The following is a 24,280-nucleotide window of genomic DNA, read 5'->3' on the forward strand; positions in this document are numbered from 1 at the left end:
AAAAAAAAAAAAAAAAAAAGGAGGAGAAAGATTCAAGAGATGTTCCTCCCTCCAAGGATATATATATATATATATATATATATATATATATATATATATATTATTTATATACATATATATTATTTATATATATATATACATATATATATATATATGGTATTCACAAGAAAGATATTCCTTCCATGAAATGAGACTAGGATGCCTTGAACAACCATAACAACCACAAAGCAGAGAACAAGAAAGAGCCCTTAGAAATTAAAAATTAAAAACATAACAACAGGGACTTCCCTGGCGGTCCAGGGGTTAAGACCCTGCACTCCCCATGCAGGGGGCATGGGTTTGATCCCTCGTCGGGGAACTAAGACCTCACATGCCACATGGCACGTCCAACAAAACAAAACTAACAACAACTAAAAGTTCAAGAACAAAGTGGGAGGATAAAGTTGAGGAAGTCTCTCAGCAAGCCGACCAAGACAACTAGATAGAAAACAGAGAAAATAAGAAGATAGAAGTCTGAATCCAGACAGTGTAGTATCTAACTAATAGGAATTTCATAGAGAACAGAGAAAATGGAGAGGCGCAAATTATCAAAGAGCCAATAAGGCAAGATATGCCAGAGCTGAAGGACATGAGTCTCCACGTTTAAAGGACCCAATCAAGTAAAAAAGACCCTCAGTGAGGGACATCATCATGGAATACCAGAGTACTACAGATAAAGCAAAGGGCCTGAGAGCTTCAGGAGGGAGGGGGTAAGGAGGGAGAAAAACCTGTATGATGGATTGAGAATCAGACTTACAATCCTGGGACACTGGAAGCTAGAAATTCTCTCCAATTTCTGAAGGAATATGATTTCCATCCACAAATTATACACCTAGAATAACTTTCCATCAACGCATAAAGCCATCAACATAAAAAGGACAAAGTATTTAGCTCCCATGTCCCCATTCAAATGATGCCTGTGCAGAGGCTTAGAGAGTGGATGTCCAGATTGGAGCAGGAGGCCAAGGGCTCCCAGAGGGAGATTTCCAGAGTAAATAAGGAACTGATGATGGGTGATCTCCTTGTGTGCTTGAGAATCAGGAAAATTTATTGCAAGGAGCTTGGAGCTCCTTGGAGCATTTGGGGGGAAATAACAAACTAAGAATATAGAAAAACAAGGAAAGAAAAATAATAAGACAGCTATCAACAAGAAAAAAATGTAATTATAGTACACTACTTGGCTCAGCAGAGAGTAATATTTACATGGTCAGAATAATATAAATGCTGACTAGTGTCAACCAAAAATTATGATAAAATCATATTGGGAGGATGGAGAGAAGAGAAGTGAGGTGACTGGGGTGGGAGAGAGCCAAAGCTTCATCTAAATTAGGAGGAAGCCATGGGACTTCCCTGGTGGCGCAGTGGTTAAGAATCCGCCTGCTAATGCAGGGGACACAGGTTCGAGCCCTGGTCCGGGAAGATACCACATGCTGCGGAGCCCCTGTGCCACAACTACTGAGGCTGTGCTCTACAGCCCGTGAGCCACAACTACTGAGCGCATGCGCCTAGAGCCCGTGCTCCACAACAAAGAGAAGCCACCGCAATGAGAAGCCTGCACACCACAATGAAGAGTAGCCCCTGCTCTCTGCAACTACAGAAAAGCCCGCGCACAGCAATGAAGACACAACGTAGCCAAAAATAAATAAATAAATTTAACAAATTAGGAGGAAGCCATTTGATGCCTAAAAAAAAAGGTAAATTTAAAGCAGCACTTTATAATCTCAGTTATGTTTCTCAATTGGAAGTGATTTTGGCTTCAAGGAGACGTGGAAATGTCTGGAGACATTTTTGGTTGTCACAGTGGGGTGGGATTGTTACTGACATCTACTGATGCATTAGTTTCCTATTGTTGCTGTAAAAAAATTACCACAAACACTGGCTTAAAACAACCCAAATTCATTATATTACAGTTCTGGAATTCAGGAATTCAAAATGGGTCTCACTGGGATAAAATCAAGGTGCAGGTGGGCTGCATTCCTCCTGGAGGCTCTAGAGGAGAATCCATTTCCTTGGCTTTTCCAGCTTCTAGGGGGAGCCTGCATCCCATGGCTCGTGGCCCTTCCTCCTTCTGCAAAGCACATCACTTCACCCTCTGTTTCCATTGTCACCATTCCTTCTCTGACTCTTCCTCCCTCCTCCACGCTAAAGAACCCTTGAGATTACATTGGGCTCACCTGGATAATTCAGGGTGCTTTGCTTATATTAAATTCAGTGGATTAGCATCCTCAATTTTATCTGCAACTTTAATTCCCCTTTACCATGTAAAGTAAATATTCACAGGTTCCAGGGATTAGGGCATAGATGTCTTTGGGGAGGGGCTATTTTGCTGCCTACACAAATGAGTAAAGGCCAGGGATGCTGCTCAACATCCTACCATGCCAGAACAGCCTTACAAATGCCAACCATGCTGAGGTTGAGAAAATTCCGATCCAAGGTGATAGATGAGTTATTCTGGGGCTTCTGGCTAGGAAGTGGCGTAAAGGAGACCCCTAGGGAGCTGAAATCTTTTCTACCTTGATCTGGGCTGTGGGCACACAAGTGTAGGCATATGTAACAAATGCAATTGTTAAGATGTGCATACTTTACTCAAAGTATCTTATACCTCCTTAAAAAGACCACCCATTTTTAGAGTAGCGGTTAAGTTTATGATTTCAAAATATGGAGGCAAATACTAGGAAAAATAGCTGAAAGAGTTGGAAGTAGTTGCCCCTGGAGGGCAGGATGAGGATGTGAAAGGGTGGAACAGAGACAGCTTTATTTTGTCCCTTATACTAGCATTTGACTTATAACGTATATGACCTTGATATTATAAAACATAATAATTTTTAAAATGACAAAACGGAGAGATTTCCACATTTACTGTGTCATTAGGATGGGGTTCCTGTTGGCAGCCAGGCTCTGTGCCTGGGATGGGGGCCATGAGTATGAGGCAGACATGGTCCCAGTCTCTGGAGGGCTTGGTCCAGTGTCAGGGGAGGTGGTGTGCAAATAGTCAGAAGCCATGATCAGTCAGCTTCTGGAAGGGGCTGTGTGTGGGTGAAAGGAGTGGTGAGCCCCAGAAAGACAAGGCAGCTCTCATGGACCATTAGGGCCACTACCTCCTCTGGCAATAGACTTTGGCTCCAGAGTCCTGGGTGGGGGAGGGCTGGCAGAGACATTTGTCCCTGGGCCCCTGGGGTCAGGGCTAGGTAAAGCACAGAGCCCCTCTTCCTGAGCACCCCAAACTAGGAGCCACCAGGGACCATCAAGTTGTTCTGTGCTTTTCTCCCTTACCCAGCCCTGGGCTCCCTCCCTGCCTGCCTTCCACACACCTCCAGCTGACAGGCAGCCGCCCTGCTCTGTCCTAATGTGGCCTTCATCCTTCACCTGCACCCTGACATTTTCACTCCCTCTGGTTCGCAGTCATAAACAAGCGGGAGGGATTGCCGGTATTTAAACTTCAGACACCAAACGTATCATCGTGCAGAGCATTTTTTTCTTTGCTCAACGTTGCGTTTTCAGATTTACCATGCTGCTAATTGTAGTTCTCTTAAATTTTCCAACTGCGCAGAAACGTCCATTACAGCATAGGCCATGATTGATCAGATTTCACATCGATGACGTTCTCCCTGCAGAAGCTCCCTGTCTGCCCAGGCTGCAGTCCTCTGCATCCCCTTATTAGGGAGGGGACAGCAGCGCCAGGGGACCCTGGCAGCCCGCTTGTGCCATACTGCCCGCCCACCAAGCACTCCAGGCAGCTCTCAAGGTGGAGGGGCCCCAGAAGAGTGAGGCAGAGGTGGGAGGGGGCAGCTTTCCACTCGGCCCACTGGTCCCTTCGGTCCTCCAGGCCCTTCCAGGTGTGCAGGTGGCTTCCTCTGTACCCCCTCCCTTCCTGGTCCCAGCGCTGTCACCCCTCCATCAAAGGGATTTCTCTGACAATTTAGGGGACTAGGCAGCCGCTAGAACAGCAACAGCAATTAGATGGTAGCCACGCCATTTATAGAGCGCCTACTGTGTGCCAGGCACAGTGTCAAGATGTCAAGGCCAAGCCTGGATTTTTTTTTTTTTTAATATTTATTTATTTATTTAGGCTGCGCCAGGTCTTAGTTTCACATGCGGACTTCTTAGTTGTGGCATGCATGTGGGATCTAGTTCCCTGATCAGGGACTGAACCTAGGCTCCCTGCATTGGGAGCGTGGAGTCTTACCCACTGGACCACCAGGGAAGTCCCCCAGCCTGAATTTCTTTTCTTTTTTTTAAAAAATTATTTTATTATATTTTTATTTTTGGCTGCATTGGATCTTTGTTGCTGAGTGCAGGCTTTCTCTAGTTGGCGAGTGGGGGGTTGTGGTGCGCGGGCTTCTCATTGCGGTGGTTTCTCTCATTGCAGAGCATGGGCTCTAGGCGCCCAGGCTTCAGTTGTGGCTCATGGGCTCAGTAGTTGTGACTCACAGGCTGTAGAGCACAGGCTCAGTAGTTGTGGGGCACAGGCTCAGTTGCTCTGAGGCATGTGGGATCTTCCCGGACCAGAGATCGAACCCTTGTCCCCTGCACTGTCAGGCAGATTCTTAATCACTGCACCACTAGGGAAGTCCCAGCCTGTATTTTTAATACTCACAGCAAGCTGACCGGGATTATCCCCAGTTTACAAATGAGGAAACTGAGGCAGAAGAGGTTGAGGCACTTACCCCTCCCCCCACACCCACCACCATCAAGCCTGGGTCACTGGGCTCCAGGACACATTTCTCAGCAGCTCTGCAGGGCCTTTGTGGGGAGAGCTGCTGCTGCTGCTGCTTCTAGAGCTCCCCAGGGGATTACCAGAATCTCTCTGCCCCTCATGCCTCAGAAGCAGGCACCGTCCTCGGCACCCCTCAGCCCCTCTGTTCCTCTTCCAACATGCAGGTCTGAGAGGAAGGACAGACTCAGACTGTGTTCCCCCATGCCCCCGGGATCACCCCTCCTTTTTGCTGAAGAGACAGGCGGAGGGGGATGGGAGGTTTCCATTGAGCACTGCAGCTGGGGTCCCCAAACTGGAACTCTCAGGCTGGGGGTCTAGGTTGGGCCCCACTCCCCCTAGTGCTTACCCAACAGGTGACCTGGAACAAGTCAATTTTCCCCATGCCTTAGTTTCTTCATTCGTAGATAGAATCAATAATTGTCCCACGTTGTGGCATTGTTTGGAGATCAAAATAAGATATTTCAGGATCCTTGGTGTCTGGGATCTAGAAGGTGCCCCGTGAGTGGTGCGGTTGCTGGGGGGTGGGGTGAGGTGTGATTATTTTGAGGGCTGCATCCTCCCTGGTTTAGGACTCAGGCAAGAATGGGTCAGGCCCTGTCCTCTGGAAGGGGGCTATTAAGCCCAGGCAGGCACAGAGGGATACTCTGGGAGACTATTCAGAGAAGGGCTATCTAAGCAGGATCCTGAAGGATGAGTAGGAGTTTGCCAGATTGAAAAGGATGGGATGTCCCAGGCACAGAATCACAGAGGTGGGCAAACTCATGGGTTGTTGGGTATGGCAAGTGAATTGACACTGCCCTGGCCAGAAAAAGTGGTTTTGGGGGGGATCATAACCAAAGAGGAGGCTGGAAGACTGCAGAGCTTATCCTTCCCAGGCAGTATGAGGGGCTGACTCTTTATTCTGGGAGCCTAACCTAACCACAGTTTCAGAGAGGGTTTGATGCGGCCAAACTTGCAGTTGCAAGCATCCATCCAGCTGCAGCTGGGAAGTGGGTTGTTGGGGAGAAGCTAGGGGTTAGGGAGGAGAGGAATGGGTGTGGGAACAGATTTGATAGCTGTGTTAGGCGAGGACAGGGAACAACCCTCCAGGGGGAACATACACAGAGGGGTCTTGAGTGGTGCAGAGGGCCCCCACCAATCAATCAGCTCTCCTGCTTTACCCCAGTAGGGCTCTGCCGGCCTCCCTGTCTTTGCTCTGCTTGTGCCCCACCTGCAAGAGCTCTGGCTCAGGGAACATCCTGTCCCCCCATCCCTATGCCTGGAAGTTCCTCTCTTTAGGGGGAAGAGGCAGAGGGGGGCTAAAAGAGGGGAGCAGGGGAGCCCCAAGCAGAGCGTCAAGATGAACTCTACATAGAGGCCCACTCAGCGAGGGTGCTTCAGTAACACACGTCCCTGCCTCGCAGCCTGGGCTCCTCCTCTCACTTCATCCCTCCCCCTACCCTTGGGGAGCCCCTCAGGTACCGCGGGGGCGAGCAGGGGCGGGGCCACCGAGCAGTTATAGCTGGACCCACCCGCACCAAGTCCTAGCCTGTAGCCCCCCGCACTCCAGCTTCCCGACACTGCGCGCCCAGACACGACTGAGCCAGTTTCTGGTCCGCCCTCCGGGCAGCGGTCAACGTGAGCACCCTGGCGCGGGGCACGGGGGTGCGGAGCCCCGGGCGGGGGCCCACTGCGAGCCGCTGGCTGATCGCATTGCTGTTGCTGCTGTTGCTGCTGCCGCTGCCCGCCGCCGCCTGGTACAAGCACGTGTCGAGTCCCCGTTACTACACGGTGGGCCGCGCCGCGGGCCTGCTAATGGGGCTGCGCCGCTCGCCCTACGTGTGGCGCCGCGCACTGCTACCGGCTGCCGGGCCCCTTGCCTGGGACGGCTTCGGCCTGGGCGTGTCCCCCCAGGGGCCATCTGCCAGAAGCACCGTCTCTGGGGGGCCCGCCGCCCGCGATGCTCTGTTGCTTCCCTCCGGAGTTCAGAAACTGTGGGAGGTGCGACGCAGAAGCTCCCGCGCAGGGCTCCCGGTGAGTGCGCCTCGCAGCCTGCGCGCCCCGAAGTCCGCGCCCCAACCGGAGCTGCGGCTGGGATCCTACTCCTGGACCTCTGAAGAGCAGGCCAGGTACGCGGGGAGAGGAAGGGGACGGGGACAGCAGTGGACGAGGGTGTCTCGGGAGATCTGAGACCGGAGCGCACGTCTGCCTGCCCACAGGGCACCCTACAACCTTTCCATCCCCAACTCCCAGTAGAGGAAGGCTTTCCTGGGGCAGTCCCTACTCTTCCAGCCTGGGGAGGCAGGGGAGCGGTAGTGAAGGTCGCACAACCCTCTTCCCACGGTCCTCTCTGTTCTTTCCAGAGCCTTCGGAGTGTCTCCTGCTCAGTCATGGTCTGCGCAGGGAACCGCCTTCGCCAGCCGCCGCCTCTCCCCAGAGCCGTCTTGATCGCAGCCCCTGCCCGCGCCCCCACGCCTGACGCAGGCGGAATGTCTTCTGCCAGCAGGCCGGCCATCTGGTCAATAAAACCTGCCTAGTTGCCGCGCCCCGGTGTTTGACCCTTTTCCTCCGCGATGTGTACTTTGCATCTAGCTTCGGGGCGCAAACAGCCGCGCCCACGCCCTGGCAAATGTCAGGAGCCCTCCAGCTGGCCCGGGCAAGCTCCCCCCAACAGCCGAGATCTGTGTGTCCTTGCGGGGCAGAATGGGGGACGGAGGCAGACTCTGCTGGGGGCTGGGTCCCCTTCTCCCTTCTCTGCCAGTGCTGCTCCTCCTGTTAGGGTGTGAGGTCATTAGACCAGGTCCCAGAGTCCCCCAGGAGGGGAGGGGTATCCCACGGTGGGGGAGGGCAGTCAGACCCTGGGTCCTGCTACCACTTACCAAGGTGTGCAGGAGGAGGAGAGCAGTAGCTCACACCCTCCGCGCTGAGCTGGAGCCCCTACTCCAGCCTCCTAGGAGGCCCACAGGAGGTCCCCTCACTATGCCCCCTGGCCAGCATGGGGAGAATGTCCTCCCCAAGGGGGTGGGACCTTAAGACCTGGCAGCCCATCCAGTCTTTTCCCCATCTCCCAGAATTCATTTCAAACCCAGATCTCCTTGGAACCCCTCCCTCCCCTCAGCCAAGGGCTTCCAGAGACAAAGTGGGAAACACCTGGCCCCCTTCTTCATTGCTATGGCCGTGATCTCTCCCTAGGGAGGAAGGGTCCCTCCACCTGAGACCCCCTTTCCTCATCAGGAAACCCTCCACTTCTTATCCTCTTCTGCATTTCCAGTTATTGTCTCCAGTCCCCCCATATAAATGTGCTCTGCCATCTTGAATAGCAAGGACCTCCCTCCACCTGGGTCCCCTTCCAGTGCCCCCCTCACTCCACCCTTCTGCTCCCCCTTCAACCCTCTTCAGTGTGGTCTCAGACTCCCACAACTGTCCTGGACCTCGAAGTGCCTGGTCACTGTGCCCTGATGCTGTCTGCCCTTCTAGTCCTCCCTTGGCCATGTGGCAAGGCTGCCCTTGGGGCACCCAGCAAGGACAGGGGAGGGGTGGCCTCATGTCTGTCTAGCTCTTGGTTTTGGGGTGCCCACATGGAGCCAGCTTCCACACTAACCTCCTTGGCCCTCTGGAAGCACCCTCTGGAGGCCTCTTCCCACTGGCAATTTCCTCTCGTCTCCTGGGTGCATCTTTCTTCCACATGGTCTGCTAATATGGGTACTCTGTTTTACTCCACCCTTCCAATTCTTACGGACTCCAGAATTTATTTACTCCGATTCCACTCAGTATTTTTTTCTTCTAGGATCTGCGCTGGGGGAAGTCACAGACCACTGAGGTCAACCTCCTCTCCCCCAACTCCACCAGTGCTCTCGCCCCTGCTCCTCACTGAACTTGGACTTTCAAAACATGGGTGTCCTGACCTTGTCACCCCCAGTCCACAACACCTCAAGGGCTCCCACCACCCATGCAATGAAATCCATGCTCTGAGGCCGGGCCCTGTTCCACAGTCTCATTCCTCCCTCCCCTTCCCCACACAGCCTGCAGGAACTCTAGGCAGATTCCAGAACAGCCCTGTGGTTCACCCTGCCTGAGGACTCCAGGGCCCCAGGCCAGGTTAAATGTTAAATGCCCCTCCTGGAGGCTGCCCCAGCCCTGGGCTTCCCCTTGCCAAGGTACACAAATCTGTTTCCCTGGGTCTCAGTGATGTTTCCCCAGTGCTCGCCAGGGCCTGGCACCAAGTGGCCTGCAAATGTTTGGTCACAAGTGCTGGAACACTCGGTGAGGGGCTAGATTTCATGGTGCCTGAAGATACCCCAGTCCAGAGAGGTTGGTGCCAGATTCAAGACGAGAAAGCAGAGCCTGTTAGGAGCTCAGCAGAGGCCCAGCTTCTCTGCTACCACCCCCATGGCGGTCCTATGCTCCTGCAGTGCAAGCAGCCCTAGGGCGCAGGTGTCACTCCAATCCCCCACTCGGCAGGGCTGGACCAGTCAGAGACAGAGGTGGAACCTAGGGCAGCTCCCCGGACGATGTAATCCCACTCATCGCCGGCAGGAGGCGCTGCGCGGCCGCTCTCCCGGCTACAGTCGCACTCCGCTCCTCTGGCGATGGGAGGAGATAGGCGGGGCCATCCCAGGGTGGGCGGGGCAGTCCACCTGGGAGTCCTTGACCACGGGCCTTATGCACTTCCGCACTCTTCGATCCTCGAAGCCTCTCCAATTCTCTCTCCCTCTCATCTCTGGGTCTCTTGTTCTCATCTCTCTTCCCGTTGTGCTGGTCCCGCCTGCTCCAATATGGGGCTCTGAAGAGAGGCCTGGCGAAGTCTAAAGGAAAGGGTCGTAAGCGACGCCTGGTCATCGCGCGAGGCCCTTAATGCCTATTAGGGAGGGGGCTCCGGCCCTTCTTCGGGTGACAAGGCCTCTGCTCATGGTCACACCAAAAGAGTCTCTGCCCAGACCCAGGCTCTGCCCCATCTCCGCAGGGAGGTAGGTTCATAGGTCAGAGGAAACCCCCTCCCCCCAAACAGGAGCACAGGACAATCCTACACCAGGTGGACCTAGGGGAGAGAAGGACTGGAAGATCTGACATACTTCCTCTCCCTCTGTCGCATCCCAGCGGACCAGGATGGCAGGAGTGGGGTGACCACAGGAGCGTGAGGGGGTGGGGGTCACCCAGACCTCTGCTCACCTGCAACCTGCCTGCCTTCCCGCCTGCTGCTGGCCTCGTGCTCACCTCCCCCAGCCCCTCCCCAGCGACCCAAACAGCTTCCAGCCCAAACACCTTTCAGTGCACACTTCCGGGCCGCTGCCCAGGCTTCTCTCTTCCCTTTGCTGCCTGGCCTCTCTCTTCTCGCACCTCCGCACAGTGCGGCTGAAGGAAGAGGCCTGGGAGAGTTTGGCCAGAGAGCTGCTGGGTCACCTTGCTTCACCTCTGTCACCCCAGGCGCTCCGTACTCACCCTGTTCCCTCTCACTCACTCCTGCTCTCCCTTCGGAGTGGTTCCCTGCTGCCTTTATTCTGTTGCTTTTATCCACTTCCTTTGCTACCTGTCCCCTTTGTTACTCTGATGTTGGCTTTGTTACTCTGCTAACCTTTCTTGGTACCTCCTTGGCTTCTCTTTTGCTTTGGGGCCTCCTTTGTTATTCTGGGGCGCAGTGTTCCTGGCCCCTGGCTGTGACCACATCCCTTGGTTACCCCACCCTCCAGTGGTGTTCTGTTCCCATCCATCTTCACTCACAGGCTGAGTCCTGGGCTGCAGAAGGCTGATCTGGGAGTGTCTGTTCTACAGAAGGGGAAGAGGTCTCCAAGCCTCCTGACCCAAGGGATCAGGGGTCCCTACCTTCCCTTCCCTTTGGTCTGGGGGGTCTCCGCTCCAGCCACCTCCCTCGTCTCTGGTATGGCCTCAAAGCTATAGCATGGCAGGTCCTGGGTGGTCCTGGTTGCTATAGGGTGACCCCTAAACCCCACCTGGGGTGGCATATGGTGGACCCCACTGTCCATACCCACCCTCACTGCCTCCGGGGACAGCAGTACCAGGTTGGGTTCAGGGAGGCCAGTCACAGGCCAGACAGGCAGCCTCTGGAGAGACAGACAGACAGATGGAGGTGGCTAGCCAGGCAGCAGCCTATGGCAGCATCATCCAGGGGATGGGGGAGCAGCCTTGCCGCTTCAGCCTAAGTGGCTTTTAGGGACAGCAGCTGGGGTGTGGACACCCAAGGGGCTGTGGCCCAGGAGGCTGCCTAGAGGCAGGCCCTGTCCTTGGGCCGGGGCTATGAGCCCAGGCTGCAGGCACTGGCAAGGGAAGAAGGAGCAGCAAGGACTGGGCCTGAGCACAGCCTGCTTTTCCCCTCATGGGGAACTGTCTGGGCTGGCTGTGCCTGACCCCTGGGGGCCAGGTATGTGCAGGGTGCTGAGCAGGGCTGGGGAGGGGCAGGTTGAGGGTAAGCCTGCAGCTCAGCTGTCTTCCTGTATGTGTGACTGAGAAAGCTGAAGAGGGTGGACTTGGGATCTCACCACCCTGGGCCCAAGGGGAACTGGGGAAACTTGCATGGGTCTCTTCCCTCTCTAGACCTGTTTCCTGATCTGTAAAATGGCCTGAGACCCCTAGGTTTGTTCCAGGTAAAATGTACTCAGAGAGGTACACAAAGAATAAATGACTGTCCATCGGTTGGGAGAAGGGGGCATTCATGCTGGTGGAGGTGGAGGGAGAGGAGGGGAGGAAGAGCTGGGGTGCAGGAGGGGCCTGCTCAAGGGAGCAGCTCCCGTGAATGCTGACTGGCTAGTGCTCAGAGGCCCAAGCCGTCAGCACATTTCATCCTAGGTCAGGAGGAGGGTAGCAAAGACCCCTTCCTTCCAGCCAGACAAGTGCATGTCATTCCCTCACCCTTTGCAGTCACCCACCAGGCCTGGGATGGGCAGGGACAGGAGTGAGGGGTCCTGGCAAAGGGAGGGGATGGTGGTGGGGAATGCTTAATGGTCCAACGTAGCACAGATAGGCACAATCACTCCTGGGCAGGGCCAGGAAGTCACTCAGTCACTGGCCTACAGGATATAGGAAGGGGCTGCTGCCTTGTCAGTTTCAAATCCCTCTTTTTGCCTCCTGGACCATCCTGGGACTCTGTGCTGGGTCAGGGAAGCTCTGGGTTGCAGGAGGGATTCTGATACAGGAACGGTGCATGGGGGGGGGGGGGGGGTGGGGGGGTTCCCGAGGAGGGTGGGCAGAGCCATGGCCATTGTTCTTACCCTCGGGCCCCTGTATAGGGGTTCCTCAGTCTAAGGATCCTTTCTCCACCCCCTTCCCGCCTCAGGGGCCTGCCTTGATACCCCTGCTGCTCATACAGTAGGTGCTCAATAAATGTTACTGGCATAGGAGGCAAAGGCGCTGGCGCCAAGAAGGCTGCCCAGAATGGGGGCGAGACAGAGGGGTCCTGGTGATTCGGGGGTCCCCTGACGCCTCCCCCGTGGCCTCCCTGGGCTGGCGGAGCGCGGAGGCAAAGGAAATGACCAGGGTGGCTTGGACCCGGGGCGGGGGCGGCAGGGCGGAGGGGGCGGGGAAGGGGCGGGCGCGGGGGCGGTGCCGCAGCCTGAGCCCGAGCCGGAGCCGGAGGCGACGGGAGCCGAGCGGGAGCCGCCGAGGCCACCACCGGGTCTCCAGCGCCGCCGCCGCCTCCGCGCCGCCCCCCCTCCCCGCGAGCCGGCCGCCCGCGCCCCTGCCTGCTGGCGGCGGGCGTGAGCACCGTGGCCAGCCCTTGGCCGGCCGGTGGGCTGCCGGCACCATGGCCGCACCGGAGCCTTTGCGGCCGCGTCTGTGCCGCCTGGTGCGCGGCGAACACGGCTACGGCTTCCACCTGCACGGCGAGAAGGGCCGCCGCGGGCAGTTCATTCGGCGCGTGGAGCCCGGTTCCCCGGCGGAGGCGGCCGCGCTGCGCGCCGGAGATCGGCTGGTCGAGGTCAACGGCGTCAACGTGGAGGGTGAGACGCACCACCAGGTGGGTGCCTGTGCTCCACCCCCGGCCCACCGCTCCGCCACCCCCCACCGCCCCCATCCCCGGAGCGCGTCCGTGCCCCGCGCGCGCGGAGGGCTCCAATAACCACCGAGCTCGGGGCTGCCTGCGCCCAGGCCTCAGCTCCCTTCTCCGGGCCAGGAGGGGGTCGCACAAGGGCCTGCGGTGGGCTCCCGTGGAGAGGTGGGGGACGTGGCCGCTGAGGCAGAGGCAACCGGCCTCCTTCCTAGCCTCCTCCAGCCCGGGTCGGTCCTGCACGGAGCGAGGCGGTGGGGGGTGGAATCCTGGCAGGGAGGGGCCCGCATTGCGGCTCCTCCGTGTCTCAGCCCTCGCTCTTAAGCCTTGTTCCGGCCTCAGCGCAATGTGTGGAGGAGTTGGCCCCTCGGGGGTCTCACTGTGCCTGGGGATCCGGGTGCTTTTCTATCAGCGTGTACACATGTGCGTGTGTACACAACTGGGTATGTCTGTGAATGTACAGGTCCCTCTTGGGGTCCCTCGTGTGTGTACCTGCAGGGGATGTCACAGGGAGGGCACACCTGTGTGTGCCTGCATCAGTTGAGTGAGTGTGTGTGCTGGACTGTATGCACATGAGTATACAGGTCTGCACCCCTAGATATATGTGTGTGCATACAGATCTGCATGCCTGGACGTCTGTGAACTGGGGGATGTGTGTGTGTGTGTGTGTGTGTGTGTGTGTGTGTGTGTACCCTCCTGTGTGTGGCTGTGTATATATGTGTCCCGGCCTCTGTGTCTGTTGGCTATGTGTAGTCGTCAGTGTGTCTGCAGCCAGTGTACTAGTGTGTGTCCTGGCTGATGGTGTCTGGGTCCTGGTGGGAGTCACCGCTGTGGCAGCACATTCTTCTCCAAAGAGGCTGCTGGATGGCCTGGCAGGGGTCACTGATTGCAGCCCCCTGCCCCTTGCAGCTGAAGATAAAGGCCAGAGGGAGGTTCTCTGCAGGTTCTGACCCCTGGGGGGTGTCCGTCTCCCACTGACCAGGGAGTCACCTGGCTTGGGTCCAGTCTTCCTCCACCCCTTCTACTCAGGCTCCTCTGTGTCCCCCCAACACCTGTCTGTGTGGCCAGGCCTGGGCCTAGAGATTAGTAAATTGGCTGGGCTGGGAGCTGAACTCTCACTTCTACCCTTGGAGATTTTGTCTGTCCATCTGTCTGCCGTCCTTCTGTCTTTTACCCAGAGTGTCAACTGGATAGGCTGTTTGCTGGAGGGTGGGGGTCAAGGCCAGAGAGCTTGGATTGACAGGCCATAGGGAGGGCCTGGTAGAGCTGGCGCCTGGCCTCTGTTTAACAGTTGCTGCCACCCTTGCCCCTAGAGCAATGCTTATCCCAGGCCTCCCGGGGTGCTGTTCTTTAAGAACTTCACACAGGACCACTTGAGACCTCCCCACTGTCTCGGGAGGGAGAAGGTACAGTTACGGCTCCCATTTTACAGATGAGGAAACTGATGCTTGGGGATACTGGGTGACTCGTCTGGGTCCCACAGTCAGGAAGCATGAGGGTCCTGGAGTCCTCTTGTGACTCTGTGGCTCATGGGGAAAGACAGGTACAGAGGAGGGCTGGGGCAAAGATGGGCCTGGTTCAGACCCTCCTATCTTTTGACAACATCTACTGAGCAGCTGGTGGGGGCCCTGTCTGTCCTTTCCCAGGCCTTGGGGTAGGAGTGGGGTATTGCCCTTCCTTCCCCAATGCCCAGTGGGCACTGCCCCTCCTGCGGGCACACACTAGCATGTATGCGCCGTCACCATGCACATGCTCTAGATACTTCACAGACACCTGTGTAACCACACCTGTCCCACAGGTGGACCTGCCCCTCCCCACCTCTCCCTGCTGTGTCTGAATCCTGCTTTCCGGGTTGTGGGTAGGTACCTGAGGAGGTGCCTTGCCACAGGAACCCAGGTGTTCTCTCCTCAGGTCCAGTAGGAATAGGTCCATTGTCGTGATCTGGAAGAGAATGGAAGGCCTAGAGGCAGGGGTTTAGACCACTATGTTCCACCACTGGAAAAGACAGAAAAAGGCACAAACACACTGAAACTGGGACCCAGGGAGACAGTTCTCTCCTTCAAACCCAGACCTAGAGACACCCTGAAACAGAAGGCTGCAGGGTGCAGGCCGCACACATGCACACACGCATACTGAAAACCCGAAGCTCAGCCGAGCACCGTCTTTGTCACTTCCTGGGCTGAGGTGAGGCCCTGTGAGGCCCCCACAGCCCTTGCAGCCTGGGCGCTTGTGTCTGGAGCCCCAGGAGAAGAGGGAGGGAGCTGCTGGAGTGGGGGTGGGGGGCGGAGCCAGCGGGCCTCTCGATCCAGCCGCCCACCCCTGCCCCTGGTAGGCTCGCAGCCTGCCCACAGCCCTGGGCCAGCCCTGGGTGGTGCCGCTGCCCATGTGCTGCCTGCTGCCTGGAGTGCTGGCCTTGACCTCCCACCACCCACCTGTCCCAGGTGGTGCAGAGGATCAAGGCCGTGGAGGGGCAGACTCGGCTGCTGGTGGTGGACAAGGAGACGGACGAAGAGCTCCGCCGGCGGCAACTGACCTGCACCGAGGAGATGGCCCAGCGAGGGCTGCCGCCTGCCCACGACCCCTGGGAGCCAAAGCCGGACTGGGCACGAGGGGGCAGCCTCAGCTCTGAGGTCGCCCAGAAGGTATGGTGGGCTCTGCCCACAGGGACCACCTGGGCTCTCCCAGAACCACCTTCTTGTCCTCCTGACAGCAGTCTCTGCCTCTGGTCACCTCCAGAAGTATCTGTCTCCGTCTCTGCTGCCCTTCTGGGCCCCTTCTCTGCCCCTGGTGAAAACCCTCTTGGCTACCTGGAGCCACTCTTTCTGCCCTCAGCCTGTGCTCTAAATCAGGTAGTGTCAGGGCAACCTGGCCCTGGTCCACAGCCCCTGTCTCTGGCCCTCTTCCCCAGGATGCTCCTCAGAGCCACTTGTCCTAGGAAGGGTCATTCTGACAAGCCACCCCCTCCCTGGCCTAGGGGCTGAGGAACCTGGGGAGGGGCTGCTGGGATGTTCCGGGACTGAGCGTGCTCAGCTCTGTGCCTGTGTTGGGTGTCTGTCTGTCCGTCTGTCTGAGGAACCTGCTTGTGCTCTGAAGGCCTCAGAGGGACTGACCCTCCTCCATGGTGGCAGCTGAGGAGACTCTCTAAGCTGGGTCCTCAGCTCTGGGGTCTGCAGGGGTTGGGGCACCTCCCCCTTCTCCCTGCTGCCCCCTCCAGACAGGAAGAGCTAACTGGGGAAGAGCTGGGGAAGGGGGAGGTGGTGGTGGTGGGGAGTCTAGTTCTGTCTCTTTCTAGGTAGCAGGGGCTGGGCAGTGGCCCTATTGGGGCAGCACCTGGATGCCAGGAGGAAGAGCCTGCTTGTCCTGCCCTCCTGGAAGCCCCATGCCCTTACTACCTTCTGTCTTTTGTGCCCCTACTACCTTCTTCATTTTTTTTTTAAAGAGAAAAATCCCTTAAAGGAAGATTCAAGCCGAGGGGCTCCCCAGAGCCCACTTTGAGAACCACTGGCCTGGGGCTGGTGGAGGTGTGAGATCTGACATTTCTGGGTGTGCAGGGGACCCTGACACCTGCCCTGTCCCTGTCCCGGATGTCTCCCAGGCGAGCTGGCCATGCCTGTGACCTGGATCCTGTGGGGCCTTGTGTTTCTCCTGGAGGGGATGGCATTCCCGGTGGGGAGGCAGCCTGGGCACAGGCATGAGCATGAACCCCTGCCCCACTTTTTTGTTCTTTGTGGCTCTAGGGCAGGCTGGGGATGATGGTTAGGGCCACAGTGCCAAGTCCTGGAGTCTGGACTTTGCCCCAGGACCACTGAAGGCCAGAGTAGGGGGTGTTAGGGTCAGATTTGTGATTTCAGGGGAGCCCTGGGATGGTGCACTGGCTGACCACTCCCCCAGACTGAGAGCTGGAGTCTCCCTCCTTCCCAGGGCATCTCACCCCCAGGAGGAAGCACCCCTCCCCCTAGGCGTTTGTCCATTGATTTAGACACAAACGGCTGAGTTCACCTTCCTGTGGAAAACTCTGCCCTCAGGCCTTATCTGGAGGGTGGGGAGGCACCTTGTCCTTGGGTGGGACCTTCTCCCTCCACTATTTCAGGCTCTGGGGGCTGCAGGAAGCCCTAGGAGGGGTCTTCCGCTGGTGTATTTTTTTTAAATTTATTTTTATTCAACTTATTTTATTTTTGGCTGTGTTGGGTCTTCATTGCTGCGCGTGGGCGTTCTCTAGTTGTGGTGGGTGGGGGCTGCTCTTTGTTTCAATGTGCGGACTTCTCATTGGGGTGGCTTCTCTTGTTGCGGAGCACGGGCTCTAGGTGTGCGGGCTTCAGTAGTTGTGGCTCGCGGGCTCTAGAGTGCAGGCTCAGTAGTTGTGGCGCATGGGCTCAGTAGTTGTGGCTCTCTGGCTTTAGAGCGCAGGCTCAGTAGTTGTGGTGCACGGGCTTAGTTGCTCCGTGGCATGTGGGATCTTCCCAGACCAGGGCTCGAACCTGTGTCCCCTGCATTGGCAGGAGGATTCTTAACCACTGTGCCACCAGGGAAGCCTGCTGCTGGTGTAATTTTAGAGGAAAAGAGTGGGGCCCATCTGGCAGGTCCCTCCGTGGTTGGGGCTGGCAGGGGGACAGGGACCCCATAAGGTCAGGGGAGTCCCTGAGGGCACGGTCTCTCTTTTCCCTCCCAGCCAGAGACCCGGTATTTAATCGGCTGAGCTCAGAGCATGGGAAGGAAGAGCTGGACCTCCGCTGACCTCCACAAACCAGGCTTAGCTTCCGCCCATCACAGGCTGTGAGGGAGCCTGCGTGAACGATGCTTATATACAGGGCTATGCCCTGATAGGGCCTCAACAGCAGTGGGTCAGGAGAACTGGGGAGAGATGTGTGTTGTTTGCTTCACGGTGAGGGATGAAGGGGCCCACCCTCCATGCCCTGTGGGGGGAAGGGCTGAGGTGGGAGTCCAGGCCCCAAGGGCCCTTCTGGCTCTCTCAGCCTCAGTGTCCTCCTGTCCTGGGCAGGGAGGAGGGGGTGGGCAGGGGAGGACACTGATGTGGCTGGCCCCTCCCTTCCGGGGGCTGTCAGGGCTGTCAGTGGTGACTCAGCCCCGTTCAGACTGGGCTGGGGTGGCCGCAGCTGCAGTGCAGCTGATCGTGACAGTGATGATGGGGGACCGCCCCAAACAGCGACGGGGCAGCCAGCGGTGCCAGGGCTGCAGGGGTGTGATAGACCCCAGGCCCTCCTCCCCCCCACAGCCAGCCCATGCCCCCACCTCCAGTTCTGGAGGCCTTTGGGGGCTGAGAGTGAGTGAGGTGACAGAGTCCTGCAGAGGGCGACCGCCTGGTACAGGACGTGGTGCCTACAAGAGGGCTTTTGGGGCTCCCTGGTTCCTGCTCCCCATCCCCCCGTGAGCTGCAGCAGGACTGTCTTATGTTCTCAGGTCAGGGTCCCCTCCTTTGCCTCCTTGTCTCCCCAGCCCTGGGTCCTGGGAGCAGGGCAGGGCCTCCCAGCAGTTTCCTTCCTTCCTTTCTTGGGACGGAAACCTGGCCGGTGGGGGACACCCGGCTGGAGCCTGAGAAGGGGAGGGGGGCTCAGCCACCACCCTGCTCCTCAAAGTGACTCAGCCCTATGTCCCCACCCGTCCCTGGGGAGCCTGGGCCACAGTGGGAGGTGGATAAATGGGGTGGCAGCCTGGGCTGGCTGGAGAGCTCAGGCCACTCCAGCTGGACGCTCGCCGCTGCCACTTCTGTCCCGCCTCCTATGGCCCGCTCTGGGAGTGCCACACCACCCTCCCCGGCCCCAGGAGCCCTTCCACGGAGCCCATCCCGGAGGCTTGTGCAGGTCAGGTGGGGTGGGGGCAGGGTGGGCAATGAGGAAACCGGCAGCCAGCTTAGTCTCTGTCCCCCAGGATTGGGAGAGGGGACGCTGGGGACCCTGGTGACCCTGGTGTGAGCAGGCTGGACCCTGAGCAACAATGGGGGCCTTTTTCTGCCAGGGCTGGTGAGTCACCATCTGGGGGGTGGTACAGCCTGGCTCCAGGGGTACCCCCATGCCAGCCTCTTTGTCTGGTTAGAGGCATGTCCAGGAGACTAGGGCTTGTCCAGCTCTGTGGCTGCCTGGTAGGGAATCGGGGCTTGGAAGCCTGTGGAAGCCTGAGGGCCTAGCTGGGAGGCAACAGGAAGTGCTCTGAGCCAGGGCAGGAGCGAGGAATGTGAGCAATGCGGCCAGGCCCAGCCTGCACCCCCTCCTGACCTACTATGGTGCTGGGCCTCCCCGCGGGCCTTCCCCCTGGGTCGCCTCGCTGCCAGCCTTGTCTCCCCACCGTCCCCCATTGCAGCCCCTCAACCTGAGGGGTCTAGTGCCAAGTTTGGCGCTCCTTGGACCCTGATCGTAAGGAGAGGGACTTAGGTCAGATGTTAGGAGAAACCTCTTGGCTGTGCGGTGAGAGGCAGCCGTGCTGGGTTGAGGCAGGGAGATGGCCAGTACGGTCTCGAACCAGAAGTGATTGCATTCAGCCTGGCTTCATGGCCCCAGCTGTCCCCCCCGACAGTCCTGCTTCCCACCTGGGGGCCTTGAGAGACCACTTCCTGGAACCATTGTGGAGGGCGTGGGAAGAGGCCACAGGGCCCGGTGCTGAGGGCCGTCCTTTCACACAATGGGTCACCGCACGGGTCCATGAAGCCTGTTTGCGAGCGTACGTTTGGATGTCTGGTCTCTGTGACCATGTGATGCCCCGCTGCCACCCGGTCCCAATTCCACCACCAGGTGTGCTCATGACACACTTCCACGGCCACGCATGGCCCCGGCCAGCCTTGGGACCTGTGCTCTGACAGCCTGAACCTGAGAGGCACGTCAGAGCTGCACACCTGTACTTCCAGGTGTGTCTGGAGAGGGGCTGAGTCTATAAGTGAGCTCCTGGAGCACCCAGGGGTCTCACAGCCCCAAGTTCAGCCCAGGATGCCTGGCTGAGCCCCTGGGGGACTGAGGAGCAGCAGCCCAGTCCCTGGAATTCCTGGGGTTATGGGGCAGATGGTGGCCTGCAGGGGGGGTTCCAAGGGGGCAGGCTTTGGGGGGTCAGGGAAGGGGTCATGGAGAAGGGGCACAGGCTGGACCGGAAGAAGGTGTTCCCCAGGGGTGGGAGGGCCTAGAGACTGAGGTAAGGCACCACCCTGTGAGGAGAGACACGCTTGGTCCCACAGCTGGGTGGCCACAGTCCGATTTGGGGTTTGGGGGTGAGCTCGAAGGCCTGGAGGCTGGCCCTCCCTCAGTACAGCCCCCAGCCTGGCCCAGGGTCACTGGCCACACACACGGAGGTAGAGGGACAGGAAAAGGCCCTGGTGAGCACCCCCACCCTGCACAGTCTCATCTGCACGCGCACTTGAGCCCCAAGCGCCCAGGAAACCTGAGCTGCTGGCCGCCCGCTCCCTCTGGCCACCGCCATGTTCAACTGAGCACCGGTGGCCGCTGGCCACTCAGCGCTGTGGTCACTACCTCAGGCCCCGGCTGGGTGGGGACCCTGGGGTCTGGCCTCTGCCTGCACGGCCCTCCTGCACCCCCAGCCCAGAACCTACTGCAGGATGCCAGAGGTAAACGGAGGCAGAGCCCTGGGGTGTTGGTGGGGGGACCCTCAGGGCACCGTGAGCCTTCCATGGAGGGCAGGGAAGATGGGAGGCAGGCCCCATCCTCGGCCCCTCACTCTGCTCCCTCACTGGGGCTCCTGCCCAGGCTCCAGCCGGTGCCTCCCAAGCCTCTGGGCCCTGTGGGGGCGGGGGCGGCTCCAGCTTGATCTGGAATGTGAAAGCAAACACAGCCGCACTGCCATCAGCCCTAGGGAGACCTTTGGGAGCATAAACAAAACAGCCGGTCCTACGGCCCTACCCTGCCAGCCCCACACTCTGGATGGGGGTTGGGTAGAGGACAGGCGGGGCCCACAGCCTTCCTGGACACTGTGACGAGTGGCAGCTCATCGCACTTGTCTCTCCTAGGCCCCTGGTCTGTGCTCAGCCCTAGCCTTGAGCCCATTGATTCTCCCAACACCCCTGTAAGGCCCCTGACCCTATCACAGGTCCTAAGGCTTTGTTCAGGATCTGGAAGCTGGATCATCACAGGCAGCCTAAGCATCACCCCCCAGCCCCCCGCCAACCCCGTGTTGGTCTCTGAGACCTGGGGATGCTGTCAGGTGGGGGCATGATGCTGAGTGTGGGGCTGGGGCTCCCTCCCACCACCTCCACTCCTGCCTTTGCTCACTGGGGACAGGACTGGAGGCCTCAGGGGTGGGATCAGCGCCTCTAGGGTGGGAGGTCAGAGCTGGAGCCTCACCCTGCATCCCTGTGCCTGCAGGATGTCAATGGGCCCCTAAGGGAGCTGCGCCCGAGGCTCTGCCACCTGCAAAAAGGCCCCCAGGGCTACGGGTTTAACCTGCACAGTGACAAGTCCCGGCCTGGACAGTATATCCGCTCCGTGGACCCAGGCTCTCCTGCTGCCCACTCTGGCCTCCGTGCCCAGGACCGACTCATAGAGGTACCCGCCCTGCGTGTATATGTCTGCTCCTGTGTCCTTCCTGTTTGTGACTGGGCCCGTGTCCCCTGTGTGTGTCCATATGTTTGTCTATGCCTGTGCCCTTCCACGTGTGTGTGTGTGTGTGTGTGTGTGTGTGTGTGTGTGTGTTTGTGTCTGGGCCCCGGGTCCTCACTGGGAGGAGGGAGATGCTGGGAACCTGAGCTGGTGCTCCTCTTGCTGCCGTGGCTGGTGACAGTGTTGATGAATATTTGATGCCACACCTGGCCAAGTGGCTTGGGGGGCTGGTGGGGACCTGCCCTCAGGCAGCACTGATCCCATGCTGGCGGCGGCAGGTGAACGGGCAGAATGTGGAGGGGCTGCGCCACGCGGAGGTGGTTGCCAGCATCAAGGCACGGGAGGACGAGGCCCGGCTGCTTGTGGTGGACCCCGAAACAGATGAGCACTTCAAGCGGCTGCGGGTCACACCCACCGAGGAGCATGTGGAAGGTGGGCGGCTGCCCTGGGGCCCAGTGCTGGGGTAAAGCATTGGGGGCTGAGTGGCCAGTGACACACTGTCCCCACAGGTCCATTGCCATCACCAGTCACCAACGGGACCAGCTCGGCCCAGGTGAGAGGGTGGGAGTGGACAGGGTGAGCCCAGGAGACCACAGGGGCACCTTTGGGGGTCCCCAGACCTGACAGAGCCCCTCCGAGATTTCTGTCCTTGTGTAGCATGGTTGTGAGATCGAGCTTGGCCCTGTCACTCCCAGCCATGATGCCCCTTGGATCCGTCTTGGGTCAGCCACACCCCAGCGCCATAGGGCACTCGGGCACCTCCAGGGTGTAGTAGAGGCTCAGTGGCCACTGCCAAATAGAGGAATAAAGGCAGCTCTGGCGTGTGCACGCGTGTCTGCATGTGTGCGTGTAAGCCTGTGTGTGCACAGCGGCTCCTGGGTGGGGTCCCTAAAGCCAAGCCTTACCCTTGGTTTCCCAGCTCAATGGTGGCTCCGTGTGCTCGTCCCGAAGTGACCTGCCTGGCTTAGACAAGGACACTGAGGTAGCGGGTGCCTATCCACCTCTACTGCTGTTCACACACTGGGGGGCCTGAGGCCTTGGGGGCGGGCATCTGTGGAGCTGTCAGCCTGAGCTGTGAGGCCACCGCCTCTAGGAAGCCCTCCTGGGCCTGCCACCAGGTGGCCTCTGGTGTGAACTCCCTGGGAAAGGCCACCTGTCTGGGGGCCTGGGTCCAGGGCTCACTCTGGCCACCCATCCACCATGTCTGCCCCTAGGATGGCAGCACCTGGAAGCGCGACCCTTTTCAGGAGAGCGGCCTCCACCTGAGCCCCACTGCAGCCGAGGCCAAGGAGAAGGTGAGAGCCACCAGGGTCAACAAGCGGGCACCGCAGATGGACTGGAACCGGAAGCGAGAGATCTTCAGCAACTTCTGAGCCCTCCCTGCCTGTTTCCTGCCGGGCTCCTCCTGCATGGACCTTGGGCCTTGCCCCTCGGGCCCGCCCAGAGCTCCCCTCAGTGGACTGGAGGGGACATCCTTACCCCCCAAGCCGTGGTGGTCCCACCACCACCCAAGAACCAACCTGTGCCCCAGTGAGACCCCATCCTGCCCCCCACCCACTGGGTGCTAGGGGAGTGTGGCAGCAAGATGGGGAGAGAGAGCCCCTGAGATGTGAGATACCCAGAGAGACAGTGATGGGATGTGGGGAGAGGGAGAGGAGGAAGATGGGGGAGAGGGGGAGAGGGGGAGAGGCAGTGGTGACCCGCGGGGCCCGGCCCTTGCTGCTCTGCTTGGGCCTGCTGACTTAAAGGAATTTGTGTTTTTGCTTTTTTTCCAGAAAGAGCTCTAGCTCCACACATGTTTCCACTTAATACCAGAGCCCTGCCCCCACCCCCCTCAGGACGTGCTCTCTAAATAATTGCAATAAAACAAACCTTTCTCTGCAAACCATTTTCTCCCCACCCCCTCAGCAGCAGCCATCCCAAGCAGGAGTGCCAGGGACAGAGTTGGGGGGCTTGCAGGCCGTGTTCATTCAGGCTTTGGGGGGTGCTGGGGATGCCAGATGTGGCTGTGAGAGCTGCCCCTCTGCCCTGTCCCTGCCCTCCCTGGGGGGGGCGGTCTGGGGTACAGGGCCTGGGCTCTTTGAGGGGCCTGAGGATGGAGGCCCTGTGCCCCTGAGGAGGGCAGACTCTGGACAGGCCCCTTGTCCCTGCACGGCAGCCCCCAGGCCTTTGGGGTGTGACTGTGTGAGAGCCTGTCCCCAGGAAGGACCCCAGGCTCCGGGCTTGGCCCCTGCTAGGAGCCTCCCCCAGAGAAAACCCCACCGACTCTGCCTTTCCCCTGCCCAGAACCTGACCGACCGACATCGCTGTCTGCCCCATAAGCCATAGCACATGCGCGCCTTCAGAATAAACAGGCCTTCCTTGGACCCTGGCTGTCTCTGTCCTTCCTGAGCCTTCATTTTGGGGGTTGGAGGGGGTCATGGTCTGGGCAGGGAGGTGGCAGCCTGCAGCTCCCCAAGTCTCAGCTGCTGGAAACAGTCCCATTCCTAAGCCTCCCCTCCCCAAATCCATCCGCTAGCCCCTCTCAGCTCCGGCTCCCTCTTGCTTATCTCTCCAGCGCACTTGGGACCCCTGTGCTTCGGAACCCTGCCCTCTCACCAGCACCTCCCTGTGAAGCCTTCTGGGCCCCTGGCCCCCCAGCAGGTACACGCAGGTCAGGCCCTGTGCCCTGTGGTGCCCTCCCTGGGCCTGCTGGTGTCCCTCAGAGACCAGGTGGCTCTGTAAACACTGAGGGTGGGGCCCTCGTGGCAGAGGCTGGGGCTCTCAGGGTGCACAAGTTCAGGAAGGGGCGTGTGCTTCCAGGTCCCCAGCCAGCTGCTGCGGGAGGCAGCCTGGGCTTCCAACGTCCCCAGCGGGCTTCCAGACAGCTGGCTGCAACTGGCTCCCACGACCCGCCCGCCACCCCTGCCCCCCAGCACTCAGTCCAGATGGTCACGTCCCCATCCTGGCCTCCCAGGCAGCCCTGTTCCAGACACGTGAGCACGGGTGCAAACA

At 58.7% G+C, this 24,280-nt stretch overlaps 2 protein-coding genes across 6 annotated transcripts in view; both read left to right on the forward strand.

The window, feature by feature from the left end:
* NPW (neuropeptide W) overlaps positions 1-7,183 on the forward strand; it is an 11,083-nt gene extending 3,900 nt beyond the window's left edge. The window contains 3 exon segments of the mRNA XM_029220835.1: positions 6,306-6,354; positions 6,357-6,864; positions 7,099-7,183. Coding sequence (XP_029076668.1) covers positions 6,306-6,354; positions 6,357-6,864; positions 7,099-7,183 — 642 coding nt within the window.
* Positions 7,184-12,396: 5,213 nt separating this feature from the next.
* On the forward strand, positions 12,397-24,259 carry SLC9A3R2 (SLC9A3 regulator 2). Of its 5 annotated transcripts, XM_029220920.1 has the most exons (8): positions 12,398-12,704; positions 15,176-15,376; positions 21,053-21,232; positions 21,565-21,718; positions 21,796-21,839; positions 22,206-22,268; positions 22,501-23,929; positions 24,089-24,259. In XM_029220920.1, the coding sequence occupies exons 1-7, from the start codon at positions 12,492-12,494 to the stop codon at positions 22,657-22,659; spliced, it is 1,014 nt and encodes a 337-aa protein (XP_029076753.1). In that variant the 5' UTR covers positions 12,398-12,491; the 3' UTR covers positions 22,660-23,929; positions 24,089-24,259. The 5 variants fall into 5 exon arrangements, with proteins under 5 accessions (XP_029076754.1, XP_029076753.1, XP_029076752.1 ...); XM_029220921.1 differs by lacking the exon at positions 22,206-22,268 and having other exon boundaries at positions 12,397-12,704; XM_029220923.1 differs by lacking the exons at positions 12,398-12,704; positions 15,176-15,376 and adding an exon at positions 18,143-18,553.
* The last annotated feature ends 21 nt before the right edge of the window (positions 24,260-24,280 follow it).

The sequence above is a fragment of the Monodon monoceros genome, unplaced genomic scaffold (genome assembly GCF_005190385.1).
Source record: "Monodon monoceros isolate NGI ecotype Baffin Bay Population unplaced genomic scaffold, NGI_Narwhal_1 Super_Scaffold_13, whole genome shotgun sequence".
NCBI lineage: Eukaryota > Metazoa > Chordata > Mammalia > Artiodactyla > Monodontidae > Monodon > Monodon monoceros.